General features: G+C 33.3%; 1 protein-coding gene across 1 annotated transcript; it reads right to left on the bottom strand.

Annotated features, from left to right (window-relative positions):
* Window positions 1-8,039: 8,039 nt before the first annotated feature.
* On the bottom strand, window positions 8,040-12,691 carry LOC143050994 (innexin unc-9-like). Its single transcript, XM_076224072.1, has 3 exons — window positions 12,620-12,691; window positions 12,368-12,520; window positions 8,040-9,614 (listed from the first exon to the last, which is right to left on the bottom strand). Coding segments are annotated over exons 2-3 (1,254 nt in total). The 5' UTR covers window positions 12,370-12,520; window positions 12,620-12,691; the 3' UTR covers window positions 8,040-8,362.
* Between the last annotated feature and the right edge of the window lie 362 nt (window positions 12,692-13,053).

Here is a 13,053-nt window from a genome sequence, read left to right as displayed (position 1 = left end):
AGCACATGACATTTACAACAAAAATTGTCAACCCTTCTAGAGCACATGACATTTACAGCAGGAACTATTGGCCCTTCCAGAGCACATGTCATTTACAACAAAAATTGTCAACCCTTCTAGAGCACATGACATTTACAGCAGGAACTGTTGACCCTTCTAGAGCACATGAAATTTACAGCAGGAACTATCGACCCTTCCAGATCACATGACATTTACAACAAAAATTGTCAACCCTTCTAGAGCACATGACATTTACAGCAGGAACTGTTGACCCTTCTAGAGCACATGAAATTTACAGCAGGAACTATCGACCCTTCCAGAGCACATTCCATTTACAACAGGAACTGTTGACCCTTCCATAGCACATGACATTTACAGTTGGAACTGCTGAACCTTCCAGAGCACCTGACATTTACAAAAGGAACAGTTGACCTTTCCAGAGCACATGACATTTACAGTTGGAACTGCAGATTCTTCCAGAGCACCTGACATTTACAACAGGAACTTATGACCCATCCAGAGCACATGAAATTTACAACAGGAACTGTGAAGTCTTCTAGAGCACATGATATATACAACAGGAACTACTGACCCTTCCAGAGCACATGACATTTATAATAGGACCTGTTGAACCTTCCAGAGCACATGACAATTACAACAGGAACTGTTGACCCTTCCATAGCACATGGCATTGACAGCAGAAACTGTTGACCTTTCCAGAGCACTCGACATTTACATCAGGAACTGATGACCCTTCAAGAGCACATGAAATTTACATCAGGAACTGTTGACCCTTCCAGAGCACATGACATTTACAGCAGGAACTGTTGACCCTTCCAGAGCACATGACATTTACATCAGGAACTCATGACCTTTCCAGAGCACATGACATTTACAGCAGGAACTGATGACCCTTCCAGAGTACATGACATTTACAGCAGGAACTGTTGACCCTTCCAGAGCACATGACATTTACAACAGGAATTGTTGACTTCTAGATAACATGCCATTTAATTACAACAGGAACTGTTGACCATTTCCAGAGCACAGGATATTTACATCAGGAACTGTTGACCCTTTCCAGAAAACAATGACATTTACAATTGGAACTGTTTACCCTTCCAGAGAACATGATATTTACATCAAGAACTGTTGACCCTTTCCAGAAAACAATGACATTTACAATTGGAACTGTTTACCCTTCCAGAGCAATATTCTCAGGCGAAAAGCACAACCCTTGCAAGAAAAATTGACAATCCTAGTCATTCAAACTTGCATTCAAACACACCTGCCATGTTCGTGTTTGAACTCAAAGCTTCCCTGTTGACAGACTAGCACTGCTTTGGCCACTGAGCCACCATGGTCTGCTTTAGGGAGATACCATTTGATTTTTATGGGGGGGCTAGGATGAAAAATGTTGTCCTGCTTTTTTTTTAGTTGTAATCCCTGTCCTGCCTTTTTATTTTTTACTCTATTCGGTCCTGCCTTTTTTTTTTACTAGTTTATCCTGACTTTTTTACACAAATTGTCATCCTGCCTTTTTTTTTTACCAAGTTGCTCATCCTGCCTTTTTTTTTTACTCAAAACTCCTGTCCTGCCTATTTTTTCAAATTTCATCCTAGCCCCCCCATAAAAATCAAATGGTAGCTCCCTTAGAAATTATGTTGATTAATCTTTATTTCTGTGTTTGTAGTGTTTATTTCAATGTGGTATATTCTTTATTAAAACTGAAAACTTTACAATTTTCTAAATAACAAAGGGATATTAAACTCATATTGCCAAAAATTTATACACTGTCAGTGTGTTGTGGAATTAAGAATTTGAATGAAGTAAAAATGAAATCAGAATGAGGAACTGAAAAAACAAGAATGTGTCCAAAGTACACGGATGCCCCACTCGCACTATCCTTTACCATGTTCCATGGACCGTGAAATTGGGTAATAATCTAATTTGGCATTAAAATTAGAAAGATTATACTAAAGAGAACATATGTACTAAGTTTAAAGTTGATTGGACTTCAATTTTATCAAAAACTACCTTGACCAAAAACTTTAACCTGAAACTCCCACTTTCATTTTCTATGTTCAGTGGAGCGTGAAATTGGGGTCAAAAGTCTAATTTGGCTTTAAAATTAAAAAGATCATATCATAAGCAACAAGTGTACTAAGTTTCAAGTTGATTGGACTTCAGCTTCATCGAAAACTACCTTGACCAAAAACTTTAACCTGAACGGACGAACGGACGCACAGACGGACGGAGCCACAGACCAGAAAACATAATGCCCCTCTACTATCGTAGGTGGGGCATAAATATTGCAATTTTCCAAGTTATTAAGAGGCATAACTCCACAGTTCTGTATGTAATTTTGGTTTTTAGCATTGAGTAATGGAGTATGAGTTACCTTGTAAATTCGTGTTGATTTATCTTTATTTTACTGTGTAGTGTTTATAGAAACGTTGTTTATTCTTTATTCAATTGGCAATTGTATTGTCAGTTTTTAATTCTAAACAAGAATGTGTCCAAAGTACACGGATGCCCCACTCGCACTATCCTTTACCATGTTCCATGGACCGTGAAATTGGGTAATAATCTAATTTGGCATTAAAATTAGAAAGATTATACTATAGGGAACATATGAGCTGCGTCGGATAGAAATCGACCTTATGCAAAAAAATATCCAAACATCTGTTAACTAATTTTGGGTTGACAAAAAATTCTATGCAAAGTCTGTAACTGTTTGAAAATTGACTCAATATACAAATACCCTCAAATCAGACCAACATCCATCTTTAATTCCGCATTTGAATGTCACAAAAACAATCAAAGTATTAGCAATGTACATGTATACATGCACTTGCATTAGGTCGATTTCTATCCGACGCAGCTCATATGTACTAAGTTTCAAGTTGATTGGACTTCAATTTTATAAAAAAACTACCTTGACCAAAAACTTTAACCTGAAACTCCCACTTTCATTTTCTATGTTTAGTGGACCGTGAAATTGGGGTCAAAAGTCTAATTTGGCTTTAAAATTAGAAAGATCATATCATAAGCAACCAGTGTACTAAGTTTCAAGTTGCTTGGACTTCAGCTTCATCAAAAACTACCTTGACCAAAAACTTTAACCTGAAACTCCCACGTTCATTTTCTATGTTCAGTGGACCGTGAAATTGGGGTCAAAAGTCTAAAATGGCTTTAAAATTAAAAAGATCATATCATAAGCAACAAGTTTACTAAGTTTCAAGTTGATTGGACTTCAGCTTCATCGAAAACTACCTTGACCAAAAACTTTAACCTGGACCGACGGACGGACGAACTGAGCCACAGACCAGAAAACATAATGCCCCTCTACTATCGTAGGTGGGGCATAAAAAATATTGTTTTAGAATTTTCCATTGGTGACTTCTTAATTACTTCAGAAATCTACATCAAATCAAAACCCTATAAAAGGCAAAATACTGTGGATTCATTATTATTCGTTGGATACCAATTTTCGTGGATTTCGTGGGAACAGTCAAACCACGAAATTAAATATCCACTAATATGCGAGTTTTTATTAATCCATGAAAATTGGTACCCACGAAAATAAATGAATCCACAGTACTGGCCTTTATGTTCTTGTTCGTCTACTCAAACGAACATAAAATATTTATAAATAAAAACCAAACACTATTTGGGATATCAGCTTGTCTGGACAGTTCAGTTAAGCATCCAATGTTTGGCCATATTGAAGAGAAATGACCAGACTTAACTGTCATAAGGCAAGCGTCAAATGACACATAATTACACACAGATTTACCGTTACAATACTTCCCACTTATTTTAGCTAGTGAAATACTGAGTGTTCCAGAGTATACCTTATACTGGTATCAAGTTATGTGACAAATGTTACAAAAAATACACATGTTCATTTGAACATTAATAAATACATGTGCACTGCCCAACATTTTGATGAATTGGCAAGGATAATAAACAAAAATAATGAGTAGTTTCGAATTTTATTTTCGATCTATTCAAGATCATTATAAAAGTAAAATAACTTTATGTAATTAAAATGAACAAAAACAACAACAACATTCCAAACAACAAAATAAACAAAAATTAAAGCACTATAATAATGTAAATCAAATTTTTACACAAAATCCCTAAATATACATATATTTCAATATGTAAATTTGTTATACAAGTCACTAGACAAGAGCAATCATATAACTCAATAATACTGTTGGTACTAGAAAAACTAGAAAAAAAGGTTACACTTTCAATCCATATATCTAAAACAAAAGAATAATGCGTCTGAAGACTTGAATGCCCCAACTCGGGCTTTGCAATTTTCCAACTTAAAAAGGGAAAACTTTTAAAACAGTTAATGATTAACTGCCCATATTTAAACTTGGTCTGTGCATTGGTGTTCTGAGCATTGTGTAAGAGTTTCATGGAATTTGAATGAAACAAACTTAAGCAAGAGTTCCATACCTGCCAACTTTTCAAAATGCTCATGGGGGGTTTTGCGTGCAAGATGGCTGTTATAAGCCTAAAAAAACCTTCAAAGGGCCTTTAGATACATTTTAATGTTGTTTTTTGGCTTCTTCATACTTTTTTAAGCCTATAGTCATTGTAAAATTAATTGTTTTGTTTAAAATTGTGGACAAAATTGCTCTTTCAAAATTTCCATTTGGGAGCCTCCATGGGGGAAATCCCCCACAAATAGTGACAGTTGGCAGGTATGGAGTTCAGAAACTGAAAACAAAAATCCAAATTATGAAGGGGAATAACTCTATAACAGTTGATGACATGTTACCCAAATTTAAACTCTGTTTGTGTGTTGGGGTTTCAAGCATTGTGTATGATCTCAAATTGTTTGGATGAAGCAAATTTAAGTAAGAGTGTTGAAATTGCAACTTTTCAAGATATTAAGGGGCATAACTCTAGAACAGTAATTGACTTGCTGCCCAAATTTTGGTTTTTAGTACTGAGTAATAGAATATGATTTCCATTAAGTTTGGAGGAAGAAAACTTCAGTAGGATTGTAGAAATTTAAAAATTAAGAATTTGATAAGTTATAAAGGGCATAACTCTAAAATGGTATTAAATTGACTCCCTGCCAAAATTTAAAATCTCTGCAAGTTTTGGTTCTTAGAATTGAGTATGAGTTTCATAAAATTTGGAAGAAGAAAACTTAAGCTGGTCTGTGGAAATGAAAATGGGACAGATCAATCAATATTAATGTAAATTTTTCAACAAACTAGCTATATATAAGACAATATTGGTTTTTATATTTAATACACATACCTGCATAGCCAAAATGCGAAAAAGCTTATCAAAGAAGTATGATGTTTCTAACTTTTTATAAATGCACTATTCAACTATCAAAATAGATGATTATTGCAGCTATGATATTCAAAAGTCTTTCACAAATTGTCAGGTAAGGGGGATTTATATAAAGACCATGATTAGTACATTAGTTTGCAAAATATCATAAAATATTTTCATTTTCATTCTCAATTTTATGACAATAACATATGTATGTAGTACTGTTAGTACATGTACAATGTACTTTAATGAATATTTTGACTTGAAATGTCATCCTATTTCTATTAATGTTAAGCAAAAACAAATAGCCAATAAATATTAGGATACGACATGAATGTATTTCCAAAATTAAACTTGTTCCTAAAAAAAGTGTTGTATAATTTACTCAAATGAATTCTTTTGGAAATTCTGTTCAAAGATTTTTATGCACATTTAAAACTAGTAACATGAGTAATAATACTAGTGAAAGTAAGGCTTTAACAATAGCAATTGAAAACAACATTGTATTCAGTTAGGGAGCTACCATTTGATTTTTATGGGGGGGCTAGGATGAAAAATTTTGTCCTGCATTTTTTTTTAGCTGTAATCTCCGTCCTGCCTTTTTATTTTTCACTCTGTTCGGTCCTGCCTTTTTTAGTTTATCCTGACATTTTTTTACCTAAATTGTCCTGACTTTTTATTTTTTGCAAGTGTCTCATCCTGCCTTTTTTTTTTACTCAAAACTCCTGTCTGCCTTTTTTTTCAAATTTCATCCTAGCCCCCACATAAAAATCATATGGTAGCTCCCTTACATGTAAATTGGAATGTATCAATCTTTGGTACAAACAACACCAAATAATCATGATATATATGAAGGCACTTCTATGAATAAAGGAACACATTAGGTATGTAATTATTGTATAAAATAACACATGACATCAGTCTTCACGCTGAACTGCTAAATCTACAGGCCCGCAGCTCAGTTTTTGAAAATTTTTAGTTAGATTCTGTTGGCCTGTAGGTCTGATTTTTACAGGCCCGAGAGCAATTTTACCAGCCTGGGCTGCCTGGGCTGCCACTTGGCGTGAAGACTGTGACATATAGAACACTTGTGGTACAATTGAATTCAAGAACACACATTAGATATGTAAACATGGTAAATCCCTGCAGTAAATATTAGAAAAGAACAGTTGTGGTATAATTCAAAGTCTACTGCATACTTATATGTAAAATTCTCATTTTATTATATAAATATTAGAAAAAAATTTTGTAGTACATTGTACATGTATATACACATGTACAAGTAATCATGGTAATTGAAATTCATTAAACAAGAATGTGTCCCCAGTACACGAATGCCCCACTCGCACTATCATTTTCTATGTTCAGTGGACCGTGAAATTGGGGTAAACCCTCTAATTTGGCATTAAAATTAAAAAGATCATATCATAGGGAACATGTATATTAAGTTTGAAGTCAATTGGACTTCAACTTCATCAAAAACTACCTTGACCAAAAACTTTAACCTGAAGCGGGACAGACGGACGGACGGACGCATAAAAACATGAAGTACATATTTTGTACATGCATGACATTATGAATTTTGAAACACATTGGATATATATAAATGATAGTTTCTAATAAAAATTTAACAAGAATGTGTCCCCAGTACAGGGATGCCCCATCCGCACTATCATTTTCTATCTTCAGTGGACCGTAAAATTGGGGTAAAACCTCTAACTTGGCATTATAATTAGAAAGATCATATCATAGGGAACATGTGTACTAAGTTTCAAGTTGATTGTCCAGACTTCAACTTCATCAAAAACTTTAACCTGAAGCGGGACAGACAGAGGAACACCCTTGAATCCAATACTGTTTATATGGGATACTTTCAATGGTGTAGCAATACTACTTGTATTCATGAATGTTATATGCAAATGTATACTACAGTAAATTGTATTATGAGTACATGTATGAGATCACAAAAATATAAACATGATAAAAATAAAAATTCTAACAATATCCTTCCTGAATAAAAAAAACAACAGAACAACATGTAAAAAGTAAAATCACAAAAAAACTGAACCAACGAAAAAAAACCTAAAACATGCAAAACAAACAATCAAATAAATATCTACATGTTATAATTAACGACAAGAACTTATAGTCTGACTAAAATTTCTCACAACACAAAAGACAAAATCATAACATCTTGCAACTTAAATTATTAATATGAACATTTATAGCTAATATATCATGGTCTTTGACCTCTAACTTAAATCACAACATACACATCTTGTAATTTAATTATTGAAAATTAAAAATAAATCAAGATTTATGATTTATTGTCAGACTAGATTTTACCTTCACTACACATATTAAATAGATTCTTTCTGACTTCACTTTTAAAGGTGACTCACCATTGTTAGTTTTTGTTACCATAGTTACTGTAATATATTTTCAGCTGCCTTTAGGCCAAGTCAGCCTTGTACATCTTGACTTAACCATGCTACATGTAACTGGCAATGTGTAAATACCGTTTTCAAGTTAACGAGTGGAAACATTGAAAAGGGGGGCTTTTACATGTAATGAAAGTGTTGCTTTTTTGACTTTTTTAAATAAAAAAAAATCTTTTTAAAAATTGCCACATGTGACATGCCCTCTATCTACATGTCCCCCACCCCCAAAAAAACCAACAAGGATACTAAAGTAGACTATGAAGTAGCTTAAATTCCCAAAATATTTGAATTCTTTAAAATTGTTCACTGAACCTTTTTAATCTCCTAAAAAAACTCAAAATCCAAAATGTCAAAAATCAAAATGATTTAAAAAAGATTTTTGATCTTTAAATACCCTTTTACTTCAAATTGATACAAATGTAAAACATTGTTATACATGTACAGATTAAAAGATATTTTTTAATATTTTAGTTATCACAATAATTTTATTTTCTGGGAGAAAAATTCCAAGCAAATCATTGTTCAAAATATCATTAAAAACTAGTAGGACATATTCTAAAATCTGTTGGAAAACAAATATTGTTTGTTATACATTTGTAATGATATGTTTAGACATAATTCTCTTTAGTCGTGTCGCCACCATTCAACCGGAAATAATCAGTATCATCGCTTCCTGGTGACCTGTTGCTTTGCTTGCTTGGCACATAAGTATCTTTGAATATTTTCCATAAATTCACCACCAGATCTGTCAGAACCATGTCCGAAGAATTCTTCCCGACGACTCGTAAAATGAAAACACCATCATCACGTAAATAAGTCTCCACGAATTTCCTAGCAAGTTTTTTGTCCATACCAGTTCTAATTTCATGTTCCATTTTCAAATATTTTTTAACAAACTGTAGCTTTTTTTCTTTGAAAGTACAATAGAAAACCCAAGAAAAATAGTTGATGAATGTCAAAACAGAAACCAGAAACAACCAAAACCATATAAAAATGAAAATTTTCTCGTTGAAAAGATTTATCGGCAGAACACATTGAATTGTGTACCTTTGCACATTGTTTAACTGCCGAATCTGGAAGTCACATAAAGTTACTCGTGGAAATCTTGGAGATTCTTTCCATTCCTCATTACTTAACAAATAATCTAAAACTTCAAAGCCGAAAACGTTATAGTCCATAGCCATGAAGGCATTGAGAAGAAAGAATTGTCCGACAACATTGGCGCAATACAACAATTTAATGAAAAGGTAGTACCCAGTTAAAAATGTTCCGTCACGCTTACCATAGCAGAAACAAAAGATATTAGAAAATCTATGTCGCATACGAACTAAAATGTTGCTATGGTAATCTTGTTGACATTCTATCCATCGATGAAGGTACTTCGCAATTTGAGAAATATTTTTTGTCCGATCATCAGGAGTAGACATTAACGAAGCATTTGACATACTGACAATCTTATTCATATCAATGCCTGAATAACCGTTAAGCAGACGCCATGCAATGTTCGGTACTTTAAACAGGAAAGCCATGAACATGAGGATTATGGGTATCCACTGATAATATGTAATCTCTTTATTCTGTCTCATTTCGATATGTTCTGGAATCGTATCATCCATCGGAATGTAATAAGTATTTGAAACCCAGCAGGTAGATTTGGCGTATGCTATACGGGCAAATGAAAACTCCCCTGGCATCCAACAATGGATCGGATCACCAACATACTGTGCTGAACTGACAATAATAGTAAAAACTGTCAGAAGGACGACACTCCATATGTGGTTGATTCTATCTATCCAATCGTCATCTGCTGATCCAGTCAACCGTGACCAACTTGCCAGACCACCTAACGCTCCTCCAATCCTGTAAAAACAAAAGGAAATGAAAAAAGTTTCACATCATCACAGTCAAATTACAGTGTACATGTACATGTCATTTATACCCTTATACAATAAATTGGCAGTCCCGTATGCTAAATAATTCCTCGATTCTAACACTTGGTCATATTAATGAAAAGGGGAGATACATGTAATATTCATATTTTGTTTTCTATAAAATTTATATCTTTTTACTTTTATCATTTTGTTTATTTCTTTGTTGTTTTTTCAATGATTTTGTACATTGTACATGTACATTGTATCTTTGATTTTCCTTTCTATTTCATATCAATTTTAAAGGCCCCTAATATTGCTATGAATTATTCTAACATGATGTCGGACCTTCAAACGCTTTGACAAAATGTTTGAGTACACACCTGTGGTAAAATATGAATATATATTGTTTGGGCTGTTCCCATCGTACTGCCGCATCATATGCTTTTTTTATGAATGAGCTACTGGACGTCATAGAATGATAACGTCAGAATATAAGCATTTAACGGGAAAATACACGCTTTGTAAAACCAAAATATCATCACAAGGAACATGAGGAAACACAAATAAACGATGCTAAAATGTGTTATATACGGTAAGCCATGTTTTGTATACATATAAAACATATAAATACTTATCATTTAAATTCCTCAAAACCATCTAAACATGTTATTGTAAATAGTTTTAGCTGCCACTTATTCAGTTTGCTTTGTTCTTTTACGTCAATTTAATAGTGCGTTAATTTATGAGAACAGCAAATGATCCCTTCACCTAGAGCGCTTAGATCTAAAACAATTGCCGTATTTGTCCTATTAGAATCTAAATAAAAAATGGGGGCTTGAATATATCGTGATTTTACCACGGGTTATCCCTTTATGCCAATATTTTACCCCTCGCTATAGCTCAAGGTTAAATATTTGTCATGAACGATGAAGGGACAACCTGTGGTAAAATCACGATATATTCAAGCCCCCATGAATTATTTCTTATTTATTAAATAACCATAATATTATGACGTCTACAATTTTCCTGGCTGTTCTTCATCAATAAAAAACATGGTAATTTTTTGTTTTCAACTATTTTCAAATTCATTGAACATGTTGAATTAATATTAATTTATCATGTATGGAAAAAATTTACATTTAATTTGGATCTATCAACATGATCAAGAAGACCTTTTAATAATAGGAGTACTTTCATTATGAAAAATGGTTAATAAGTATAATCTTGCCGAAAGACATGCAACATTTGGCATGTTTGAAGGTAATTTTGTTGCATAACAATAACAAAATAAACACATCACTTAACATACATGTATGTTTAACATTTTTTTTACCAATGTAAACAGTACAACAGATTAATATTTGAGAACATTGATGAATCTTGTAAAAATTATTAGAAGCAGAAAATTACCAATTCAAGACTGACGGTACAAGCATTTCTGACAGTAGGATGCCCTTAACCTTAACCATCAGGCTTAAAAAAGCCATTTTCTGCTATTGTAGAGTGTGGGTCTCATTGAGTTCTGACCCCGGATCCCGCTTACTTTTGGTCAGATTCCCATTATATCCCCCTTACACTATGTACGCAAACAATTTTTTTTTTGGTAATTTTCTGTGTCCCGCTAGACTTCATTTCCTGTTTTCACAGCACAATAATTTGACTTTCACATGTCACGCCTACAAAAAAAATGGGCAATCCCGCATCAAGCTTAGACCCCAATTAGATCCACTAGTCTAGAGTCAAATAATTGGTTAAAGGTTTTTAGTTCTTTGACAAAATATCATACTTGTAATTCATCAAGTCTTAGAATTATCTGTAACCACTTTTTTCTGGAAAAAAAATTAACATGATTTGTCGAAATCAGTCTATTATTCTTATCGTCGTCAAGAAAAATACATTTTATCACTATGCAACAGAAACATCATGATCATCTCGCAATTTTTTCCCCATTCAATGATTTAAGCGTTAATGACATTCATTTTGACAGTAACCTTATTCCCACATCATGTTCTTATATAGTCCAAATAATTATGACGTCTTGAAAATTATAATATGGGGACAAAGTCCCCAATAAATTAACAGTAGAAAAATCAATAAAAAAAAAAAAAAAATCGGGAAAATTTTTCTGAAATTTTCAATGTACTAATGAACTCAAAATCATTCAATTTTTTTATATCAAGTTTTGAATTCAAGCATCTGCACAGAAATCTACAATATACTTCCCTTTTCCGGTCTCGTTTGTATGAAACTTTGAGTAAAATATATATTTATCAGTCTAGTATAGAATAGGAAGGAACGCAATACTCAATTTCATTTTTAATAATTCCTTGATATGAAAAACCTGATGATAGCATTGCTTTGTTTACAATGCATATGATGTCATAACTTAAATAACGTCACAACTAAAATCCCTAACAACAGAACCAAAATCAGAATGTTACAGTATTTCCGTTTCTTTTTTTTTAACAAATATTTGTTACAAAAAAATAATTCATACAAACTTTGTCCCCATTTACCATGTTTACAGGTAATGCCTGCCTCATATTAGCCTTTCATGACATAATAATTATTTGCACTAGGTCTTATAAATTTTTATTTCCTATAAGGCTATATATGTTTTTTTCCATTTTTTTTTGTTTAGGTTTTAGCAGGAACATATAAATATACTGTTCCCAGGTTTAAGTAACTTTTTTGGAATTTAATTATTAAAGATGATGCGCTTTGGTGTAACCGACAACTTACATCCTTCAGAACTTTCAAACAATCCTGTGATCAGGTGATGATGAAATCAACGTCCCAGCATGCAGCATCCCTCCATCAGCAGCTTGTCAGCTTCATGTCGCATGTGGTGTGTATGGAACTTTTTACCAATGTTGCTATTTCAATATTTTGCATCTGTTAATGAAAGAGAAGCTGTGTTAAATGATATGATGATGACAAATACGATTACAAATAAATGATAGTAAATGAACAAAAAAACGTGTCTTTGTTTACCATTAAATGTGAACTTCATTCATTCGTCGCGCGCTTTAAGCACGTGATCAGAAGCATGACTTTGCAGTGCAATCTTTTTTGCAATTTTTTTCGTACTAAATAAAATAATATATAATCTATAATATTGACTCTGTACATGTTTTATGAATTTCTTGAAATTTTGAAAAGTTTGTGTGTAATCAAGATCTTTACTTTTTTCCTCGGATCTACGGTTTTCAGTGGCGGATCCAGCCATTTTAAAAAAAGGGGGGGGTCCTAACCCAGAGTAAAGGGGGGATTGCAACTATATGCTCCCATTCAAATGCATTGATCGGCCAAAAAAAGGGGGGTTCCAACCCCCGGAACCCCCCCCCCCCTGGATCCGCCACTGGTTTTATCACTTTTGACATGTGGGAGGTACAGAAAATAGAAGAAATCCGTATTGTTGCGGTTAA

This window comes from Mytilus galloprovincialis, chromosome 11, assembly GCF_965363235.1.
Source record: "Mytilus galloprovincialis chromosome 11, xbMytGall1.hap1.1, whole genome shotgun sequence".
NCBI classification, from domain to species: domain Eukaryota; kingdom Metazoa; phylum Mollusca; class Bivalvia; order Mytilida; family Mytilidae; genus Mytilus; species Mytilus galloprovincialis.
Note: the sequence above shows the minus strand (reverse complement) of the source record. Positions and strands in the feature narration are given on the sequence as shown.